This window comes from Acipenser ruthenus, chromosome 19, assembly GCF_902713425.1.
Source record: "Acipenser ruthenus chromosome 19, fAciRut3.2 maternal haplotype, whole genome shotgun sequence".
NCBI classification, from domain to species: Eukaryota; Metazoa; Chordata; class Actinopteri; order Acipenseriformes; family Acipenseridae; genus Acipenser; species Acipenser ruthenus.
Window position 1 is genome coordinate 4,129,052 of NC_081207.1, and position 24,874 is coordinate 4,153,925.

The 24,874-nt window shown below is 38.5% G+C and overlaps 1 protein-coding gene across 8 annotated transcripts in view; it reads left to right on the forward strand.

The window, feature by feature from the left end:
- The window catches only part of LOC117424080 (BAH and coiled-coil domain-containing protein 1-like), a 97,870-nt gene that overhangs the window by 8,398 nt on the left and 64,598 nt on the right, over positions 1–24,874 (forward strand). For 3 of the 8 annotated variants that reach the window (XM_058992388.1, XM_034040132.3, XM_058992389.1), the window contains exon 1: positions 9,394–9,909. In XM_058992388.1, the coding sequence (XP_058848371.1) occupies positions 9,738–9,909 (172 nt within the window). In that variant the 5' untranslated portion in view covers positions 9,394–9,737. Of the gene's footprint in view, positions 1–4,898; positions 5,374–9,034; positions 9,121–9,393; positions 9,910–24,874 lie in introns of those variants that run through there. The other 5 variants (XM_058992385.1, XM_058992383.1, XM_058992384.1 and 2 more) reach the window with 4 other exon arrangements.

Consider the following 24,874-nt stretch of genomic DNA (forward strand, 5'->3'; position numbering starts at 1 on the left):
CAGCTCGTATGTTGCTGTTATTGCATTTGATTTGATTGTCGACTTCCACAGTTTGTGACAGGGACAACACGGCGTGTGTGTGTGTGTGTGTGTGTGTGTGTGCGTGTGTGTGTGTGTGTGTGTGTGTGTGTGTTTTCTCAAAATGAAACAAACAAAACTACTCAAAACTTGAAAGCTGCAGGTGTAAATAAACGACCTATATATATATATATATATATATATATATATATATATATATATATATATATATATATATAGCAATGAATGAATTAAACATAGCCCTTTTAATTGTTTTTTACTTTTTTTATTATTATTATTTATTTATTTATTTATTTATTTATTTATTTTTTACAACCGAGGAGCTAATCCCTGAACATGTTTCTTCCAGGCTGACCGATGACACTCTAGACAAGGAGCTGGCTGTGTATGCACAATTGCATTAGTCAAACACACAATGTACATCTATCCAAAAAAGTACATTCCGCGTGATCACACAGACGATTTGAGAGATTGCTCTCCGTGGACTGTAGTCACCAGTATCTTTAAATCAAAGCAGTCGATTAAAAAAAAACTCCAAGAATAATATATATATATACACACACACACACACACACACACACACACACACACACACACAACACGTTAACGATTATCTAGAGACATTTTATAACACTTTCCATAGTACATATACCCCCCCATACATATTTATTTATCAATCTATGTGTTTGTCATATGACCATTTAGATCTATATGTCTGCCCGTCTCACAGTTAGAATAAAACGTAATCGACAGGAGAGAGGAGATGGAATCACTCTTAATAATAGCCTATTTAAAATCAAATTTGGGGTTTTATTTTGCTTGGCCTATATGCAATAATATACAGGGCAGCGACTAACTAAGCTGCACAGTTCGTAAAATTAGGAAATTTACCTCACATTTAACTTGTATTATTAATATTCTTACAAATCCATTTCGATTTCTTATAAAAAAAAAATAAAAAAAAAGAAATACGTCTGGTATAGCAATTCAGTCCCCTTAAACCTCCTAACGTCTGCATAATAATAATAATAATAATAATAATAATAATAATAATAATAATAATAATAATGTATTAATTGCAATGTAAGGTATGAAACAGTTGTTTTGTTTTTCTTGTTTTTATCTCGGGGGACACTCGTTCGAATTAACATTGTGAATATATAAAATGAATGCATTGTAAGCATAGTGCACATGCATTATAACAGAAAACACACAAACATCTCACAATAAATTATTATCAACGTGGCTAATTAATGTCGACAAGTTACTTATCAAATCTGTATAGTCTAACTAGCCACACAGCTCTGGGGTATATGCATATATCTATACGAGTCTCAGGCTGCTGGACCCGCGCTGCCTCGGATGAATAAAGCGATGCCTGCTCAATGATTGGGTTTTGCAGCCCCTCAGCCTGTGCTGATGACAAATTCCCTGTTCCGGTAGTTGCATGTGGGTGGAAGATGGAAGGAAAGTGTCAATCGGAGACGCTTCATTGATCAGGGACAATCCTCTTCGCGGGACAGCCGTTCTTCAAGAGCAATCAGTCACTCTGCATTAATTATCCCCCCTGTCCCTCTGCACGGCAACTGCTGGGGCAGGGGAACTGGGATCAAAACAGAGGCGCTGCGTGGGTTTGAGTGTGTGTGTGTGTATGTGTGGTGGACATTCGGGCTAATAAATAAATAAATACATTTAAAAAGCTTCCCTATACGACCCCCACTACTCTGTGAGGACGCCCCATTGCAGAAATAATTCCCCCCAAAATCGGCTTTGCTTAAAATCAAACTGAAGGTGCAAACGTCTTTTGTATGCCCTCCCCTATTTTCTTCGTGGTGAGGGGTTATGGCTTGGAGTTAGGTATCACGTGTTTTATGTGGAACGACAGCACTACAAATGCACGTACATTACACGTGTATGTTTGTTGTAAAGACGCCACAGCACAACAATGCTCCTGTTTTCAACTTATGAAGTTGGTTCAAAAGACAACATTGAGTGCAGAAGGATTTATTGTGGCCCCAACTGTATTATAATTATTAGTGTGTGTTTCTTAGATTTATGTAATATATTGTATGTCATTGAACAGTGAAAGATATTTTATGACCACAATAGACCCCCATCATCCTCACCATGTATGTATATTTACTTACTGTATCGACCCTGTGTGTTCTTAGTACAGTATATATACACAATAGCTTTTAAAATAAGATAATAACATTTGGTAGGTCTTGTGTTGAAATTACACTGGCTAAAAAAAGAAAGAAAAATCAGCACATAAATGAGCATAAATGATATATATTTTTAAAAAGTTCAAAACATATATTTGTTTTATTTGACTCCCAGTTAACACCAGACTTCGTGTGAAGTTTTCTACATTTTTTCTTCCTGTCAGTGTTTCTGTAGCCTAGCTAGTATATATTAGCCGTGCACTCTCCACCAGAGCAGACTCAACAATTACACTGTGATGACACTGATGATGGTGGGTTACTCCTTCAAGTTTAAAAATCATATTCCATAAACATGTGGGCTTGCATTTTACCCTTGTCATCCAACACTGTAAAACCAAGAGATGTCTGTCAACCCGCCAGCATGCAGATTAGCAAAATCCGGCCGTTAAACTATGAACGTTGCACTTTCTTTTCACAAAGATGGCGAGGGGGGTCGCTAAACAGTAAAGAACACTTTCAACTCGATCAAACAACAACAGCACAAAACACAAATGTACTCACTTTTACAACGTGGTGTTGTAAAGTAAAAACCCGGCTAGCCCGGCAAAATCGGGTTAGGCTGTTGTGTGGATTTTTTTTTTTTTTTTTTTTTTTAAAGCTAGGCCGTTATTTAAATAAACGTTAAACGAAAATGTGAAACCAAGTTTTAAAAACTTCAAGTGAATATCCGAGCTAGGCGCTTCTCACGTTACAGAACGAGACTCGATCTGTAGATTGACATTTGGCACCGAATATAAATTCGTATTTTTTTTTTTTTAATAAAAAGAACATTGGAAGAATGTCAGGAAACATCAAAGAAGTGTGTTATGGGGATGTTCTGACTGCAGCGTGAAAACTTCAAAAAGCGCAAAAGAAAAAAAGAAAACAAGGCCAATAGTACAGTAGGCTACAGTATTTTAAGCGCTTTGCTTTTGGTAGCAGTGTTATTTAATTCATTTTGATAAAGAATCCCTAGGGTTTATATATATATATATATATATATATATATAATTATGTCATGTTATGTAGCCTAGGCCTATGGACATTCAAAACAACTTTTTTTTTTTTTTTTAAAGCTAGTTTTCCATAATTCATGCCAATCATAGCATGCATACTGTAGTGATCTCGGTTAACGCATAATACAGGGCGAGGCAATCCACACACAGGCGGAGGGCGGGCGCGAACCCGGGACCTCCAGCACAGCGCCGATACCGCTCCACAAAAGAGCCGGCTCCTTTACAGCGGTATTGGCGCTATGGTTCAGAGCGAGAGGTACCGGGTTCGCGTGTTACAAAAAAAGCAATGCTTTAGAGTGAGGACAATACTCTTTGTATTGAGTATTATTGTCTCAATAATAATAATTTCTATGAAACTAAATTATAAAATGTAATTATCTTAGTTAGGCCCTATCGTATTGTTAGCAAGTAGTAAACGGTGCCACGTGTAAAATAACACCATGGATTTTATTTTCCAAGGCGTTTTTTTTCCTATTTCTTTATCCAGCTAACTGGCACCTCATTGTTGCATCGTCTTAACCCGTTATCTGCCCTCAATAAAAACCAACATAATTGTCTCGCTTTTTTCCCCCTATTGCCTTGATTCAACTCCCGATTCGGTAACTTTTGACTCTCCTTTTGGCTCGAGGGCCAATCGGGTATGCCTGGGGACGCCTTGAAACAGCGCCTCTTATCTCCTTTCATCAGCCAACCTGGGGCCGCCTTGAAACAGCATGGCCAGTAATTGCTTTTTCAGGCAGTCCAGTGCGGACTGGCCAGCAGCCAATCAGAGCCTTGTTTACATTCTGTGATTGACAGTGTTCTTGCAGCCTCCCAACCAATCAAAGGCAGCTGTAAGGGACCCTGAGAGTTTTAACTCGTTGCGTACCACCACACACACACACAAAAGTATATTCATATTTATTTATTTATTTATTTATTAGCTAAGAACGCCCTTATCAATTTGTATGAATGAATAAAAAAAAAATATATGAATGAATAAAAAAAAAAAAATACAGTTTAGCTGGTGTGATTGCATCAATCTGAATTGCTTTTACTGGCAAGGCTTCTAACTACTGTGTATTCCATATAATCCCATTACTGGTTATGATATTAGGAAGAAAAATTATAAAAAAAAAAAAAAAAAAAAAAAAAAGTTCGCACTTTGTCATATAAAATGAGTTACAGCTCCCAACATTCACGATCACACCGTGCCTGTATGATTTTTACTTTTAAACGAGAGTTTGTGTCCCCACTCCCCTCCCTAGATTCACATGTGTATTTATAAGTGCTGCATTTCACATGCCCTTGTTTTACACCTGCATAGCAAATGAAGTTTTCAGAAGCCGTCCTGTGTGTGTGTGTTGCAGATGCATGGTGATGGTTTAGCATTCTGCTGCTATAGATATTCTCACTGGTTACCGGTTGCCCCCTGGACATCCTTACAAACAACACTGAGGGGGTTCACCAATACAATACTAAAAAAAAAAAAAACTGGATCTACAAGTGATCCGTTCTGACTTTAAAACTGTCTTATACGGAATCTCCAGGGTTATGAGTTCCTTAGGCCGATAGTTCGGGATAAACACAGCAGCAACGTGCACACACTATTACTTTGCCCCACGTGAATGTCCCACTAACACGGTTCTTTCAAAATCTGCGCAGGGCCAGCTGCGCAATGGGAAAGCTTGAATTGGGCGCCCGCCACTCTGGCGAGTTCACTCCAGCTGCTCCGCTATTGGTCCAAAGCAGTAGCCAATCAGGAGGCCTGTTTACCCGTGGCAAGCGGCACGAGCTCATTAGCATGCAGGGATCCGGCCAATGGGCAAGCGTGTTTACCCCCCAGAGTTGAGTGGCACGAGCTGATCAGGGTAGAGAGAGAGAGATGGATGGATGGATGGAGAGAAAGAAAGAAAGAAAGAGAGCGAGAGCAAGAGAGAGACTGTTTGTACGACCGAGCTTGGTTTCAATAGTGGCTGTAACTGGTGCTTCTCTAAACAACGACAACTGCACAATGAACGTAACCCAATAGGATATAACCATTTCCACATGATTTTTATATTTGGTTTTAAAAAATAAAAATAATAATAATAATAATAACAATCACTTGTTGTTATGCAAGGAATAACTTACCAGTAAGTAATTTATTTATTTATTGTGTATTTAAGATGCGTGCAATAAATACTTTTTTTTATACAGATATTACTACCTTTTTCAATAGTATAATCTTGTTTTTGTTGTTAATAAAATTGAATAAGTTTTGCTATGCGAGCAGTACTCAGCTGGCTTTGTCACTAGTTGTTGCTTTTGATCTTTCTCCAGTTTATGCATATGAATGGTTATTATGTTCCCTCTTATTTTCGGATGTTGTTACTAAAATGTGTTTTCTAAACTTTAAAAAACGTTGCGGTTTTATTGCTGGTTATCAGCTATTGCATTTGTAAAATATGCAGTCAAATAGAAGGTTTGGTTTTATTAAATGGGATCACTTGATTGACGTAGCGGTCGCAGTTTATTTGAAAGAAATATCAACATTAAAAAAATATACATTCCATAGACAACCGTTTATATTTATATCATGCATGCGTCATTTGTTTAACAATAATAACAATAATAATAATATAATCGTTGTGTAATGTAATTAGTGGTCATTATTTATGATTTCAACAATTTAGCACGCGTTTACTGGAGGTTTTTGAATTTTAAATGAGCGACTAATAATAAGAAGTGATGCTAATTATAATAATCATATTATTAACATGATCAATATAAAATAAACATTAATGCACAAAATGTGAACGTGTTATAAACACGCCATTCATTGCAACATTTTTTTTTCTAATCACGTTCGATTTTTCTAACTGGGCGTGCGAAAAAATAATTTTCTGGTTGTAGTAGCCGCGGTTATTATTAATATTATTCATAAATTATTATTGGTAAATGTTAACTCATGATTTTACCCTACTTTTTGAATAATATCTGCAGTTGATGAACAATCAGTGTGCTGTTTGTTTCTGTCAAAAAAATAACAAACCATTACCGTTTATGTTGAAATATATAACTAGTTGTTTGTTTAATAATAGCTTTAGTTATTCATCATCTCGTGAACTAGATTTTGTCTTAAGATTTTCATTTTCAGCCGGAAATGGCCACCAGCAAGTGTTCCTGAAGGTTTCCGACGCACAGCGGTGTGTTTACAGTTTTCAGTCCGGGTTTGGTGAGGTTTAATCCGGCCACTTTAGCCGTGATCAGTCGGTCTTACACATTGTGCTGCGATACGGAAAATAAACTTCATTTATGAACCTCGCTTTGGTAAAGATTAAAATTCACACCAAGCCACGATTCGCATTGTTTTTTTGGCATGTGCGACAACTTTATAATACAGAAATGTCTTTTTTTCTCTCTCCATAAAGGACAATTCATTTCAGGCATTGCTTTGTCTAATACGATCAGAATGTATTACTCATTTATCATTCAATATTGTGAAGGCCGGGCACAAATAACTGCAGATATATTTTTTATTGAAATGTTTTATATTCCGAAGGTCTCCTACAGTCTCAAATGTTTAGAAGGCAGCATTTTTTGCCTTTAGCGAATCTCTTACCATTGTCTAGAACACACTGAGCTCCATTAAACCAGGTGCTAAACCGAACAGCCTTTGCTCGCTTATCTTTCCCATTGCATTTGCTTTCTATAAAATGAAAGCAGTCTACTGTTGTTGTAGTTTTTATAAAATATAAGTTAAGACAGTATAAGTTAATATTTATATTGCATTCTTGAAAAAAAATCGAAATGGCTTGCTGGTTTGTATTGCTTGCTAACCTTAGGCACAATTCAAGCACAAACACTCACTGGATATGCCGAATATATTTGATTTCAGGTATTTCCTAATGACAAACACATTTAAATGCTTTAGCGTATTTCATTGTGATGCTCGCTCTCTCTCTCTCTCTCTCTCTCTCTCTCTCTCTCTCTCTCTCTCTCTCTCTCTCTCTCTCTCTCTCTCTCTCTATATATATATATAGGCCTATATAAAATACTACTGTACAATACCGTTCTACCTTTATGAATCGAATAAGAGTAATAATCACGTCAGAATTTATGATCTAAACGTGCATTTTAGACCAGACAGGCACAGTATTTTTATCCATCACAAATATAATTGTAGCAGAATAGGCGCGTGTATGTTGATATGTATGTATGCATGTTAATATTCATGCATGTATGTATTATTTGTGTACATATTACTGTCTGTACATGTATACTGTACATGCATGTCAGCATTATCTGCATAATGTATTGGTGTATGGTTTTAACAAATGTCTTCCAAAATTAGTTTTAATTCAAAATGTTCTTCGCATTGAAATGCATTTTATTTTATCAGCCTTTGGGTAGCACGTTTAACACAGAACCTACATAACTAATACGACTGAAGGAACTAGCTTTTTCTTGTTTAAATAATAATAATTAAAAAAACAGACACATTTACTTAACCCTCGGAGTGCCATTAGCATTACAAGAGTAGTTGAAAGCAGAATAACACTCCCACACAAAAATGCTAAAGACAACCTATGGGTGCAACTCGCCATAAATGCAACAGAAATACGTGGCTTATACTTACAGTGGTGTGAATAAAATGCAAACTGATGCTGCTGAGCTGACAATGTGTTGTTACAACTATTTTTTTTTTTCAGCACAACATTTTTCTACTGAAACTACACAAACACTAGGCAGTCATGTTACTTCTGTGTGCATTGCAATTATTTTAATTGTCTTATCAGAGATTATGAGATAATACTCACCACTACCTTCCTCTAAAGCGATAGATGATTCATATGTGGAAGCATTGTGGGGCAACACAATGTTGTGTTAAAATGGACAAACCACAACACAATAATGTTTAGCCACACAGACTTGTGTGAGACACATTATTGTGTTGTGGTTTGTTAATTTCAACACAAAATTGTGTTGTCCCTGTATGAACTTAGAACTGTGTTACATTTCACACATTTGTTCTAAGAGTTCACTTTTTTTTTTTTATTTATTTTTTTTTTTTACAAAATTCACTATATTGCGAGATATATGGTTTACCAAGAGTTTGCATGCATGCACTTTACTTTGTTTTAAAGTATCGTCATTTTTTAAATGTAGTCAAATATAGATAGCTTGCAACAAAATACGTTTTATATATATATATATATATATATATATATATATATATATATATATATATATATATATATATATATATACTGGTCGTAAAAGACAGTACAGACCAACTTGTTTGTGCAAAATCAAAACTGGTCAAAGACTACAGCGCCAGACGTGTGTACCGATTATAATGCTCTGTGTTAGGACGTAGTAAAACAAGCACGGTCAAGCAATCTGAAACGTCATTACTTCAAAATAGCAGACGCAATACAATTTACATTCAGCATTCAATTTAATAACACAATCTAGACATGGGCGAACGAGTAGCCTACTCTATACTGCTAGGTTGGCGAAGAAAACAGCATGTGTCACAGACTAGGAACATGTAAAGAAATAAAATAGTGTACATTTTAAAAAAAAAACACGTTTTTTAAAAATGTAAAAAATAAAACAAAAATGTATCGTGTCGTTTTTAAATAGAAATGGTAAAGATACACACACACACACACACACACACACACAATGGGTATGCAACATTAAAACCACTTAATGTCTATTTTATTAATGTACCACTCAAAAGGGATAATGCCATTAACCTTTAAAAGGACATGGCTTCATATATTTTGTAGCGGTCAGATAAGCAAGATAGGCTTTTTTAATCTTTAGGGTGGAAATGGAAATACGATTTAACGTGTTGTGTTCTGTAGATGCACGCTGATGGGGTTCTTATGGTATGTTCTCATTAATCGATAGAGATGCCCCATCCTTTTTCCTTTCTAAGAGGACGAACACAGTCAGAGATGGATTTCCCAGTGCTGTTTATATATATATTATATATATATATAAGACACGAGAATCGTAAAAGAATTGGGAAGTTGTTTTTCCTACAGACAGGGAGTTGCTGATGGCGACTTCTTTTTTTGCAGTCTCCCACAAGCACACGAGAGAAAGAAAGGGGAACTTGTTTTTGTCTTGTACACTATATAATGCACTGGATGTGCGTCACAAAATGATGTTTTCATTTTATATATATATATTCGGTTTAGAATACGCTATTGTAAATAAACCGTGCATTTCAATATAAGCATATTATTGTGATTTCGCCACTTTGTAACTACCCACTGTTTGTGTTGCTAGTGGAAGTACGGCGGCTGTTTTCACTTACGTCTTTTTCTTGTGTGTGTGTCTTTTGCAGAAAATAATGGGAGGCTACTTTTTTAGCTGGAAAAGCCAGCGATCTGCTGAAGAGAAGATCGAATCGAAGCTCTAAAAAGGATTATATTTTTGGCGTGTTTTTGCTTCTCTGATTCTGCCCCCCCTCGGGTTTGGATTTATCAGTTCGAGCGCTATGGAAGGCCGGGATTTCGCTCCTCCGCCTCACCTCCTGTCTGAGCGGGGCGCGCTGGTTCACCGTGCCGCGTCTCGGATCACTTCGGCCGGCCACAGCTCCATGCAGCACCCCGGTCACTTCCAGCCGGGAAAATACTACCCATCTCCCATTCCCATGGCTCCACACTCAGGTCAGATATTCCAAACTGTTTGTAAATTAAATGAGATGTTTTGTGGTTTTGGCCGTTTTTCTTTTACATTGTTACTGCGTAACCCCAGGCTTCAGTGCCAAACTATAATTTATTGGAAAAGGAAATTAGTTAGACAGTAAGGCCATTTTGGAAATTAGCAATACTTGCAGCCGCTTACATTTTATGTGCTAATTTTAGACAATATTATTAAATTTTATTGAACTGTTTACTACTTTATTGTGCCAACGTTTGTAGCGAAGTGGCAATGTGTTTTGAAGGAGTTTGAATCAAACAAAGGGCGAATCTAACCGTTTTTAAAACCCGAACAGACCGTTTGTATTATTATTATTATTTCTACAATTGTTGGCGGGAATTTAGAGCAATTACAGCGATAACTTCACCTATGTAAATACATTAATATCAAAACGCACATACCTTTTTTTTTTTTTTCGCGAATAGAACATAGCCATGGATTGAGAATAATTACATACACTTTATTATGTTTTTAATTGTTAAATTAAATAGCCGTGTTGCAGCTGCCGCGATTTAACGGACCTTACTTGCGTGTTTAGTTGCACAGAGAGCCCCCACGCAGGGGTGTGGGATTAGGGTCAGCGGTATGCGCAATGGATTTGTACTAGAGGCGGCTGTACCAGAAAATCCCTTTTCTATATCGAGCTGATGTGTCAGGGTGAGAATGGGTTAGCAGTGCGTGCATTAGGGTTAACAAGTAGCTTTGGTATCCAGTTAAAGCATACTGAAATCAAAAGCTATGAAAAAAAAAACACTGACGAGTTAGTGTACTTAAAATGTATCTGATTGCGCACTAGTTACTCCTGTTTGGTTTTATACACAGAGCCTTTCTTGTAACGCAAGGGAGTGAGATGGGGGTGAGGGGCTGCATGCTTGTTAGAAATAAATACAACCTTAACTACCAGGTCTGCACACGTTTTTATTTATAATTAATGTATAATTACTAGCTTTCAAAATGGATGTCAAAACGGCAACAGACAAGTGAACACTTAATGGTCACTGTTATATACTTAAATCAACGCGTGGCCTAAGACTCGAGGTTTAGTTAGTACGTGCCCAACACTAAGTTAAGCAGCAGTTATTAGTAATAATATTGTAATGCACTCTTTTTCTATTGAATACCTTTTGCCACGCGTCTTTGTAATAAATAAATAAAAAATAAATTTATATATATAAAATATATGAAACAAACACAGATCGGGCCTACAGCCGCTAGACTTTTTTGTTTTTTTTAAAACTGTAAACAATTTGACACTCCTTATTACAATTGCTTTTGAAATGAAATACACGGTTTAACGTTGCTTTTTAGATAGTGTTGTTTCTGTGGTAAGATATGTATTTATTTTTTTAAACACAACATGCAAATAATTGTTTTCAGTCCAGAAAATATTGATGTAAATACGAAGAAGTTTGGGGAAAATACAGCAAAAAAAAAATATATAATTACTTTTTCACTATATTTTTGGTTTTGTTTTAATACATACGCCTCAGCCCTATATCTTCAGGAACAAATCAATTCAATTTGGCACTCGCGTGGCCACATCCACTTAACGTTTTAAATGCAGCCTGCCAAATTAGGCTAATATTTTTTCTCCACAGCACCAAATCTGACATTGGAATGCACGACTAGATACCGAAGCATCTGAATTGGCAGTAGGGGACGTAAAATAATTTTAAATATTAACAAACAGTCACACAAAACACGATAGGAGTAATTATTGTATTACTTGTATTGTAACACTTGAAATGTATTTGCTTACGATTGTAAGTCGCCCTGGATAAGGGCGTCTGCTAAGAAATAAATAAATAAATAAATACAGCTTTTAAAAGCTTTTTCAGATGTCACACGGATAATGTATTTATCGTGCAGTACGTTTTTCAACTGCAGCAGCCCTGTCTCTGCAATATATATATATGCACACACGCCCTCTGATCTCTCAAAAGAATTGATCACTTGCACTTACAATATTACAAAACATTTATTAATCGTTTCGTAAAACCAAACAACTAATCTAAATTCATAGATATGTATGGGATACATTGTAATGCGCAATCTCATACTAATAGCCTTATCACTGTTTTGACCAGTATATAATATATATATATACTGTAGTGGAAAACGTAAAGACTTGACAGCAGTCTGTTCCCCACTCTATGCTATTTCTTACAAACTCTGCATCTCCCCCACACTACTTTACATATTGGAATAAAAAAATAAAACCCTTATGATTTGCTGCTGGGTTAGGCTGATGAAGTGTGGCATACGAGCAGTACCAGGCTGCCATCTCACTGGTTGCATTCATTGCATGGCCTACTGTATTTTAGAAGAGAGGTGCTGTGGGCAGTATGAAGAGATCTGGAAACTGTCCCTTGAAATTTGGCAACAACGCATATATTTCTATGCTTGACATGAAAGAGCCAACTTATAGTGCGGCTTATTATTTTTATTCTATTTTATTTTGATTTCATGCGAGTTTGAATGTTGGCTTGGCTTGTTGGCAGTTTTAGATTCACCTCCGCTTTTAATACTGGCTTAAAAAAATAGTGACTGAACAGTCAACAGTCAACGCTGTGTCTATTGTTAAATCTACATTCCGAACATTTTAAGAGCCCCCCCCCCCCTCAATAATCCTGTTGTAGACAAAGGGCCAAATTCAGTTAATGTTTCGGGGGGGGGTTACAGAAATTAAAAGTTCATGTAATAGACTGAGCAAATGTTTTATTTTTATTCAATTAATATGTCATTGATGGCGTGTGTAATTCAATTCAAATAAATATTGACCAAAATTGACTGTGTGACTGTTTCAATAAGACTGAACGACTGTGTGTGTTTCATAGTAATATGAAATGGCACTTTTAAACTGAAAACCCTGGATTGGATCAAAACAGAAAGTAAATCGGTACTACATCCCGGCATAAAAAGAAAGAAGATACCTGCTTTTGCCATGAAGTAGCATGTGATCGACCAGCCAGTATCCCACTTTCAGTCTCCGCTGTTAAACAATCTGGCAGTTTCGCCAAGTCTGCTCTAGTTTCTTTAATAACACACATATAGTAATCCTGTTTAATTTCTAGTAGTTTGGGACTACACTTCCTGACACAATTACTAATCCCTGTAACTGTGCTGTATTGCCACTGTCTCAAATAAGCTTGACCCAATAAATGTGGTCCGTGCAACAATATCTACTGTAGCATTGAAGCCTGGTCCGTCATAGCCTCAGGCACTACTTACACTGGCAGTCCCTTTCAACGTCCTGTCAGTGCTGGCCTTGATATGTGAACTCCCTTCCTGTACATTGAAACCTTGCAAGGCCCTATACCAACAACCGTGCTTGAAGTGTAACGGAACACCCTGAGACCTTCAAAGCATTTTCTGTTCTTGCTGTTCGCTGCCTCCTGTGTGCTAGTTTATAACATTATCATCACATACTTTAGGATCATTAATCAAATGGGAGATTGCTCTTGCAAAAATGTCATAACTATCTGATTTAGACTAGTACAGGCTATGTTCAGCAGCCCTTTGAGTCTGCTAGGCCTATACAAAATGCTACGGTGGTCAGTGTGCTTTTACGCTGGCGCAGTGGTGGCCATTACTGGGCTAACTCTTTCAGACGATGTGTGCACATCCTTCCAGACGTCCAGTTACCTTTGATCTCCTATTGAAGCAAATGGCACTGCTGCCCAAGTGTCTGCGTAGATACAGCCCTTGCTATTTAAGGTAAGCTCTCTAGGTGCTTGCCAGAGCCCCACTGGGAGGGTAAACGTCAGAGACTATATAACCTCAGTCAGTGAGGTCTGTTTCATTCCCACACTGAGCATTCCAAGCATACAATTTCCTTGGCTTTTTAAAATCCATGGAGCTATTTGAACTTAGCACCTGTTCTGTTGCTTGGCTCATGTCGATCCACTTTTTGTAAGTCATTTGAGTATGGTATCCAGGTCCTGATGCACCTAAGTCTTACTTTGTTTACTTACTGTACCTGTAGTTATTTGCTAACTGGCTCAGTTTTGATTTATTGTCATGCATTATCTTAACATCAAAAAGTAGAGTAAAAGCAATATTCTGCAGTCCACAATGTTCACTGGAAGTACCCAAGGCTCACAGGAATGTTTATATTCTGAGATGCTTATTGTTGTTTTTTTCATTTAGGATAAACGCAGTGCAGATTGAGTGATGCTGTGTAAAAGCCTGTAACGAGGCCCCCCAGTTTAAGCACAAGTTTAAAAATTGCCTTTCCTGTATTATGTTATCAGACCATGCTTACTATTAGAAGAAATGAAGGCTACTCTTGTTCTCCCTGGTCACAGTTGCTCATTCATCGTGGAATAACTAATTAGCTAATAATACAGGACATGAGTTTCTAGGTCTTCTGTCTGTTTTTTGGGGTTCACTTTTTCAGGGCAGTATTTAAAAAAGGTAACTTTTGTCAGTCTGTCCTTCTCTCTTAAGGCTATATTTTGCAAACTAAGCAGGTAGCAGAGGCCGTTTTCACACAGGTAAACTGGGTCACATATTAGGATTGTGGGAAATCTTTGACCTCAGGGTAAAGGTCACGGATATTATGTCAAATGGAGAAGTGATGGAACTACCAGTTAAAAGAAGGTAGAAACTTGGTTCCTGATGTTTTCGAAATAAATCTCTGGAACGTTCCTGTTGTTTTCAAAATAAATCTCTGGAACGGCATTAGGCTAGGTAATGATAGCCATAAAAAATAATCCCATTTTCAGTTTCACTGAAATTCACAATGCAGAACCAATTATCCGATTATATTCTGTCATTGATGTAATTCTACTTCTATTCCAGTGTAGTTTTATTTTTGTTCTTGAAATGAATTGCCTGGTTTCAGAAGTAAGACCTTCTCTGTCCATACACTGTATTTCCTGAGGAAGGTGCATCCGGCTGAAACATTGATTTTTATACCACCTCAATTTCCCCTTTCCAGGACGTGCTTCTTGGCTTCTTGGCTTCTCGGTTTTCTTTCCCAGCTGTAAAAGAATAGCAAGCCATTTTCACCGTGCTACTTTGATAGGAGAGGAGGCCCCTTGCCAGCTTCATAAATCAGAAACCATTTGGGGATTTGACCAAAAAAAAAAAAAAGGCTTTTCATCTTTAACTTTGATGTCCAAAAAAGAGAGATTTTAAACAGCCCTAAACCATACACTTTAATGTTAACCCCGTATAACTGCATGGCAGGTTATATCAAAAAATATATACTGCTGCTAAATTCTGTGAGGGAGCTCTTCATTGTTGTTCAGTTCCACTTGAGTATGATGATAAAAGACCATTCAGAGATGCATCCTAATGTTGCAGATTCTTAAGTTAGTGATACTGACGTTTAGCCTAATTCAGCTACAGAGGATAAAGAACTGCAACATGTAGGGAATTTAATCAGTGACATCCTGACAGTTTTGTGGCTGGCATTTCTGATTATTACTGTCTATTTAGATGTTATCTGATCTAATCTTTTGTCCATTCGTTTTAACATACAGTCAACGTTTCATACACTTTCATTTTGGCGCCCAGGTGCTCATATCCACTGTGCTTAAACCTTAACCTAAAAAATCAAAATTGTATCCAAAGAAAAATTCTACAAAATGTTAATGCTGGATTAAACAGTGGACAGCCTTGCATTGTGCTTTGTAAGCAAACCACAAGTGGTAACAAGTCTGACCTACACACGCAAGGTCCAGGGAGTCTACCGCTATGGCCAAGAGTTTTGCATCACCTAGAATTTTAGGATTGAGACATAACTAAAGAAATAATAATAAAAAAAAACTATATGAACATTATTTAGATCTTTTATTTAAGATCATGTAATCAAAGAAACTACATGCAAAAGTCTACCGGAAGCCATAATAGTAATACAGTATTTCATGTTAGAGTTCGAAATGTCACATTTTTCAAACCTGTGTTAGTTTTTCGTTAAGTATATGAAAAACTACAAAGCAGTATGTAATTCAATATGTTAACATAACATTATTCAGCAGGTTTCATTTGACTTTATGAAGTAAAATTTGTTAATTTTGGCCATAGCTATACAACACAAGAACCACCAAACGACATCATATGGGGATGCCAGCTACACCCAAAACAAACAAATGATGAAACGTTCCTAATATCTTACTGCTTCAAAGTTTAAACTCTATTTTTGTTGAATTATATGATGCATGACCGGAGCTAAGGAAAATTTAAAGAAATGAAAGTGAGTTGGCAATCAAAGTTTTCGCTGTTTAACCTACTTAAAAAATAGCCTGAATCCAAATAGTCCTTTACATCCAGGCAATCCTGAAAAAGGTTAAAGTAACAAAAAAAAGCTGACAGCTAACCGTCACACCAGATATTAAAATAAACGTGTTTGCTTTGCTGCTTGCACATTGAATCCACCTCCTGGTACAAAGAAATAAGAGTTGAATTAACACAAATCTCTTTACCAGATTTTAACTGGTAGGCTATAGCAGGAATGACAAAAAGACTCCTATTGCATAGGAGATGTTTCACCCATTCCAGGTTTTACAACAAGCTTGATTAGCCACAGTGTATAGGTAACAAGCTCAGGTGTGTCTTATTCAACTTGTAGTAAAACCAGGAATGGATGAAACTGCTATTCAGTGGGAGTCTTATTTCCATCCCTGTATAGATAAGGTTCAAACTCAAGTTACCATTTTGAATTTAGTAGGAATTGAAAGCAATATGTAATTCATCATCTTAAGCTGCCACAGCAAAAGCACTGGGAATTGAATGAAAAATCAACGACTAGATACTTCAGGGAAAACAGTGTGCTTAGCAATGGTGTTCATTCCCAACATTTCTTTGAAAGAGTATTTCAGCGTTCCTGTGAAGAGCATTCAGAAAGTTGGGATACTGTAGGAACACCCCTTGGTTGTAGTGAAGGCAATTGTTAATCTAGATAATACCAGTAATGTTGACCTCCTGGAGGGTAGCTGCTGTCCCTTTTCAGACATCGTCGGGGCACTTCGATGTTTCTGCCAGGACCTTTCTGTATCTCAAGCCTTCTTGAGCTGGTGGTGTCAGATTTAGGAGCGCTTGTGTTTCCAGTCCTTCCACTGGAGGTACATAAACTGGTGTGCTGGTGTTCTTTTGATTTACACTCTGCGGTCACCAGATATGAAGTGCTTGTCAGACTCACATGGTATGCATTACCTTGCACTGCGTACAGTCTATCTACTTCAAAAGGTACACTGATAGTTTCTCATTGTCTGTGAAGTAGTTGCAATTGCATGCTACAATAATGTAGCAAGGGTGAGGTGCTGTAAGCATATACAAACCACCAAAGGAATGGTTTTATTCCGCATTGGAAATCTTGAAAAGAAAATTGGTACTGTATATGCACATACATACACACAAAATGTATCATAAGCCAATGCAAATGCAGTTCAATGCAAATGACTGGCTGCCATTCAGTGACTGTCAGTAAAACAGCAAGGAGCAGCTGAACAATGAAAATACACAGTGGTAAATATATGCAGAGTTTGGCATTAAATATACATGCAGTGTGCTTCTCAAGGATGCGGCAGCCCTTTAGAAAGAAAACAAAGATTAGCATCAGGAATTCAGTTTTAATCGGTCTCCAGGGACCCGCAACCAACCGTCTGGGTCTCCATTCAAGAGAGACTTGTTGCGTGTACATGTGTCTGGGTTTTATTTAATTTTTTTTTTTTTTGTCATTGAAAAGAAAATGTCCTTTTTCATGTAATTAACTAGTATGCCACACTGCCTCCCAGCCCCTCATCTCTAATCACTAGGCCACACTGCCTCCCAGCCCCTCAGCACTAACCAAAAGGACACAGTGTTCCTTCCAGTCTCCCAGACCAGACTTCCCAGTCCTTGGCTCTGACCACTAGGCTACACTGCTTCCTCTTTCTTTGTGACTTTTATTTTTTTTTTAAATTTAGTAGTCGCCAATTAATTTTTACCCTGTTTTTCTCCCAGTTTGAAATGCCCAATTGTATTTAGGCTCAGCCCACCGCTACCACCCCTGCGCTGACTCAGGAGCGGCGAAGACGCTTTTAATTCGAAGGACACAACAGACAAAAAGTCAGCAGTAGCAAATCCAGAGCGGAATGACAGAGCTGTGTAGCCTGGAGTTGGTGTAGACACTGAGATGAGGTGCATTGATCTAGTAAACCCTAGCTTGCCAGTCTTGGAGCAAGCAGGGAGCAGAACTAATTGCACATGTACTGCTAAGTATTGCTTATTGATGTATCGCTAAAATAGAGCCTAAAATAAGACTAGCTAGTCACAGGTGTTTCCGCTTTCTTTCTGAGTCCTCCTAATTCAGCATCTCCAACAGGGGAGTTGAAATTTACTGATCTTATACTGCATGCCTCTCTGCTACTGATATGTCAACCATGATTAAGTAAAGATGTGTGTGCTACATGCATCAGGAGTTTCTCAGTTTTTAGTCCAGTCTCTAATATGTGGCCACACACACACAAATGTGCTTGCACAACCAGACCTAGAAACAAGGAAATGCAAACGCGCATATTCATCAGAAATGTTAACATGGCTATCTCTAGGGATTAATATTGTATACAATCTGTCTGATGCAAAAGAAACAGTCCTATCCCTTTTGAGCTAATCCTCAAAGTAGCAGACATATAGCAAAAATGATCTGGTGTTATTACAGATAAAGCCAAAAGCATAGCAGGAGGAGGACTACTAGATTTATATGCACTTAGAAGGGATCAAAGGGAAAAGGGGCTGTCTGTACTGAGACTACCAAGAAATCTGCGGGACTGTCTGTCGGGTTGTATGGTGTACAATAGTACACAGCCAGTGAGTTGTTTGAATTAAATGAGATGCCGTGGGTCTCGCTCTGCTAACTGAGAACTGGAGGGATTACAGTATTATGTGGTATTGTACTAATATACTGGGGTCAGGAACTAGGCATCCCCTGGTCTAAGCCAAGACTTCCATGAAATATCCACGACTGTCTGATTGTCTTGCAGTGAAAGCTCATATTCTTTACATGGGCAGTACCTGTTATCTGTTTGTCTAGCAGCATTGCAGAATTACCAGTTATGTAGGTTTGTATTTTATTTTGTTGATACAGTACCAGAGATCAGTGCAGGAGCTTCCACTCAAGCAGTGCCAAAAATTGCCACAAAGCCTCACTTTTCTGCTTGTCCTAGATTGCAACACTGCTGTTATTGTACAAGGATTAGTTTACTAACTAACTGTTTTTTTTTTTTTATCACACAAACTTTGCACTGGAGCAAAGTGAATCTAAAGACTGTGGTTTCTCATTGAAAAACAGTGTGGTTAAACAGTAGTGAAAGTGCAGTGTGCTGTTAGCTTTTCAACAGTGTGTCATAGTGACTCATACAGAGATCTGAAGTGGGCTGCTTGTGGTTCATCTCAAAACAACTGATTTTGCCCTGTGTTCTGTATGCTGCCCACTCCCAGTCACATCCCCCTGCCTTACATCCTCATCAGAATAGAGCATCCTAAAGCACATATATTCAAGCTGTCCCGGCACTTCTGGAGGAGTGTCCCGGCTGTTTACAGAAAGCTGTTCTACAGTAATAAAGTGGCAGCACAGTGCACAGCCTATGAGCTTGTCCAGATCTTTAAGTCTATGTTGTTTGTTGCGGTAATCCTTAAACTGTATCCCAGCGTGACCTAGATCCCAAGCGTCTCTGGAAACCAGGCTTTTTAAATAGGAGAAGGTTTAGCTGGAATTTTGGTTTTTTAAGTCTGCTGTATAAAGTGAAGAATGACAAGGGCTCTGTGTCTTTAAGAGGGAGTGGGGCACTGTGGCTGCTAGCGCTGTACAGCATAACTACAAAGTGCCGTGTTAAACATTTATTCTACACGGCTGCCATGCGGGCTGACAAAGCTGTTTCAATGACTGCTGGGGGGATTTTTCACACGCTAGCAGTAGCCTTCTCCGCCCCGAAGACAGCTAGGCTGCTAGGCTTTTTTTTTTTCTTTTTCTTTCTTTAATTTTCTCTTATTACACCTCGCAGGCAGTACCCCAGCTGACAGACACAATTTTATTACAGAGAAATGATCCATGGGTTTGGGGGAAAGTGGACCACAGCTTACAATTCACTTCTGTATTAGGCACCTTTTATACTGGGTTGATAGATAGATAGAAAGACAGACAGACTAAGGTGTGCTGTAAGGTTATTTCTATTTCTAATAAATCTGTGTGTAGGTACTTGAAGGCTGCCGACTCCTTATCTAGAGCTCTGACAAATTGTTTCATAAGGCCCAATTTGATGTGCAGTGGTGGCATCAGCACCTTCCGGGGGTCCACCAGTGGCTCCCACTTGACGTTGTTCCTCCCCACAGAGAACTCGGTCCGCTGTGGCCAGTCCCGTCTGTGGTAGTGCGCCTTGGTGTCCCTGCTGTCCCAAAGGCAAAGATAGCAGGGAAACTTGGTAAAACCGCCTTGGAGACCCATCAGGAATGCCACCATTTTGAAGTCTCCTATGACCTCCCAGCCATACTCATCATACTTCAAGGCATCCAGCAAGGTCTTGATGCTGTTGTAATCCTCTTTGAGGTGCACCGAGTGAGCCAGGGGAAGAGACAGGTACTTGTTACCATTATGGAGGAGCAGGAGTGGGTACGGGGAGCTCATGGCAGTGTGGCACCGGGGCGATGGATGAAGGAAGGTCCGGATACGTGATAGCAGGTGCATTCTTGCCAGTCCGACGTTTTGAAGGGTCCACCATGCAGAAATAGCAGTTGCTTGAGTGGTCAGTGGGTTCCCGCCAAATTCTTGGGATAGCGAACTTCATGGCTCTCTTTTCCCCTCTGTACCATCCTACAAAAATACATTTATTTCACCCATGACTAATGTGTAAGAGATTCTCGCAACATTTTTCATATATGATATATTTTTTCAATAACATTGAAAATTGTAAAACATTTTAAAATTAAAAACTTTTACAATTTTAAAAATTTTAACAAATTTTATAACATAAAATTCCGAGCAACAATTGTCCATCTTACCTTCCAGAGTTTTTTTGCAGTGCTCGTAGGTGAAATGAGGTGCCCAGGGTTTGTCTTGATCCCCGACAGGCATGCCGAAATATGCCTTGTAGGCCTCACACATCTTAGCAGATGCTTCCACGGAGTACTTTTTCGCTCTTGTCTTGATAAATTGGCCACAGACATAGCAAAATGCGTCTGCCGGATGCTTGCAGCCTCTTGATGCTATCTCAGAAAAATGCAGATATGTATCCACTTAGGCAGCTGGAACTAAACTGAACTGGTGGGCTTAAGGCCCCTGTATTTATACTACTGTTTATATTACTGGAAAGTTCTAGAAGTTACTCCAAGTTTACTCAGCACTGAATCTATCTGGAATGTTCTGGAAAATAGGTAAATTTCAAAATATCACTGTCCTGGTCACAAAAGCAAAGTTTGTGGGGAATAATAGCCATTTTCTATACTTTTGAGGCATAAGCAATTAGGAAATAACACTTACTACCCAGGAACAAAAAAAAAAAAAAAATTGTTACACGGTTATTATTTATTATTATTTGTTTATTTAGCAGACGCCTTTATCCAAGGCAACTTACAGAGACTAGGGTGTGTGAACTATGCATCAGCTGCAGAGTCACTTACAACTACGTCTCACCCGAAAGACAGAGCAAAAGGAGGTGAAGTGACTTGCTCAGGGTCACACAGTGAGTCAGTGGCTGGGGTGGGATTTGAACCGGGGACCTCCTGGTTACAAGCCCGTTTCTTTAACCACTGGATCACACGGCCTCCTTATGACCATGATTCTTTTTTTACATACAATTACCCATATATACAATTGGGTTTTTACTGGAGCAATCTAGGTAAAGTACCTTGCTCAAGGGTACAGCAGCAGTGTCCCCCACCTGGGATTGAACCCACGACCTTCCAGTCAAGAGTCTTCTTACCATCTCAGTAAAGAGAATTCCAAAAACTGTTAAAATGAATAAATACATACATTAAAAAAATAAATAAGTAAATAGATGATCTGCGAAAAGTGCAGTAGTTTAACAGAATTAGTCCGGCTGCAGTTATCTGGGTAAATGCATGTTCAGTATGCTGCAGTTATTACATTACTCTTCAGTTGTACATTACATGACCTTCTGTGGGATACATAAAGCCATGTGTGCACTGTGGGATGAGATAGTAGAATGCAGATCCAGTTTGCTGTCAAGATTTTCCTGGAACTCTCTAACCCTCTCTAACCCTTGTGCTGGTACTGTATGGAACCTCCAGACCCCGTGTGGTTCATGATTCTGTTCAATCCAGATCCAAAATCCATCGGCAGACAGACGCACGTTGCAGCCCAGTGCGCTAACAACTGAGCCTCCCCGTTACTTTAAACCTGGGGAAGCAGTCAGCTGTTTCAAATGTCGTCTGTGGCGTAAGTAAACAAGACCGGGTAAGACAATGTTATGTTTCCACTTAAAAGGCTGCAGAATTAGCCCTTAATGCTCTTAATTGCTTGGAGGTCAGGGTATGATTATATGTTGGCTAATACACAGAATGTTCGTTTTGGCAGGATGTCAGCAGCAGTAAAAATTGCAGCCAGACAGTCCTACCTCTTTCTTTCTACAGCTCTGTAAACAGTGCTGGGGGAAGCTGAAGGCACGGCCATGCCTGTGCAGAATTGCCTTCGCTTCCCTGTGACCCCCTTGATAAGATCAACACCCTGGTTAAAGCCCCATCTGTTTTGCTTTTTGATGCAGTTGCACTGATCACCTTTAAACTCTTGGGGGCTGATTTTATTTATTTTTTAAACTGTATTTGCTCGGATGTGCTTCTTTTTTATGTAAAGGAAAAACACCTGCATGAAGGTGGACTTGTGAGCTTAAACTAACCATCTGCATGAGTCATATTTAGCGTGTGCTACATTAACAGGTGTTTTCCTTTTCAGAAAATAGGTGCACTGTTTCAATACCGTTTCCTTAGCAGTTTTAATCTTGTGCACGTCACGTTCAAGTGCCATTCGGAGTTGTTGATTTGTAAAATGGTGCAAATGGTTTCTTTGGCTTATACAGTAGCTGGGATTGGTATGCCTGCATGTGTCTCCCATGCTGCTGGATCCTTGAAGCTCAGTCTTTCCTTTCTGCTGCACTGAGCCATAAATAAAGGCTCACAATCAATATTTAGATAGCTGTGGATAGATTTACTGCATTTGCATACATTGATTAAGCAGGTGTTTGTCCAATATTTCAATGCACCGGATAGGTTTATTAGACACATTGATTTAGGACAGAGATAGATGGGGCTGACTTGGACAGACTGGTCCTTGTCTAGCACTTTATCAGTTTGAGCTCAATTCCTGCAACTGTTACAGCTAAATGTAAACAGCATGCGACTTTGCTATTTTATTACAAACCAAGCAATTAAAAAACTTTAAAACCAAAAATGAATGAATGCATTTTTATACAGCGATTTGAACCACAATAGCCTTCATACATTCAGTAGGGCACAACATCATAATTGACATCGCTATGGACTTTTTCTAGTGTTTTGGTTAACCTCAAATGGGTTTTCCATGAATGCAGCTCTGATTGTAGCGCCACAGTAATCAGAACAACTAATGAACTAAGCTGCAGTTCCTTCCGCTGAGCCACTCGCTTTTGAATGAGCCTTTTACTGTTTGGAGAAGGGAAAGGGAAGTGACCTGCTTCTGAATCCACTGTCACTGGAGCTCCAAGGTGTTTATCTTGTAGGAGATCCAAGTTGGGAAGGTCATCACTCCAGGATCCCGACTGGAAAGAGACCTTTAACTCTGGCAGCAGGTCGTCTTTAACCCCTCGACCTTGGAAACTGCTGCACAGAAGCGATTGCAACAGCAGCCAGGGCAGTCAGTAACAGTGTGCTTTGCAGGTTCTGTGGTGGAGTGTTGATTTGTACAGTACTGTAGGTTGTCAATAGGCTTGCTTTCTATTTTTTTCTTAGAATATAGCACATACTCCTGGTTCTTCTTTTAACTAAAGATTATTTATCATAACTAATTATCTATTTTTTATTTAACAGTCCAAGGTGCTGCTTACTAGACAAGTCTGGCATTGGGGCATGACCAACTGTACTGCTTAGTTTCTTGCTGTCGTTTCGGAACCAATCAAAGAGTAAAATGTCATCCATCTTCAAGCCTACTGTACATGTCCAAGTTTTTAAAAGGGACTGGTGATGTTGTAAATTAATTTATTTGTGCAGTAGAGAAGCAGGGATAGTTTATGGGCCGATGCAATACAAAATAAACAGTTTTGATGTTAAACACTAGTGGCAGAATAATCCATTAAAATACTTTTTTGTTGTTATTTTTTACCCCGCCCTTCCACATAAAAAAAAAAAAAACACATTCCCCACCCAGATCCAGTGTGTCAGGCTTTATTTTTAAAACCTTTCCCATTTAAAGACTAATTTAGACGTTCCGCCCGCAGTTGCCAAAAACAGGCTCAGAAACCCAGGCCCTTTGGTAACCCTGAAATCATAGTAATTTCCACTTTCATAACAGGATACTGTCTCTGTGATGATTTACCTTGGAGAGCAGCTCAGTTTGCAGTGTTTTTTTAGACTGCGGCAGAAACTGCTTCCCATACAGGAGGGACCCCCCCTGCCAAAGACTGACCCAAGCCTGGGAATCTTACATTAAACAATTACATCAGCACTGAAGATCCGCTATATTGGTAAAAACCATCAGAATGCAGATAGGTAGACTGCAATCACACGTCACTATAACTGTCATATAGCTGCACCAGTTACACTGAATGTAGTTTCTTTTGATCTCAGATTGCAGTGTGTATTGTTATAGCATGGTTAATTATTGCATTACAAAGTGTGCTTTTGTTTACCAGTTTAGTTCAATTTCCCTTGTTTTCAAACTTCCTGCTGACGATAAGGTCTTGTTATTTTTGTGCCTGTTTCTTGTTACACGTTTGCTAATTTTAGCTCCTAATTATACGT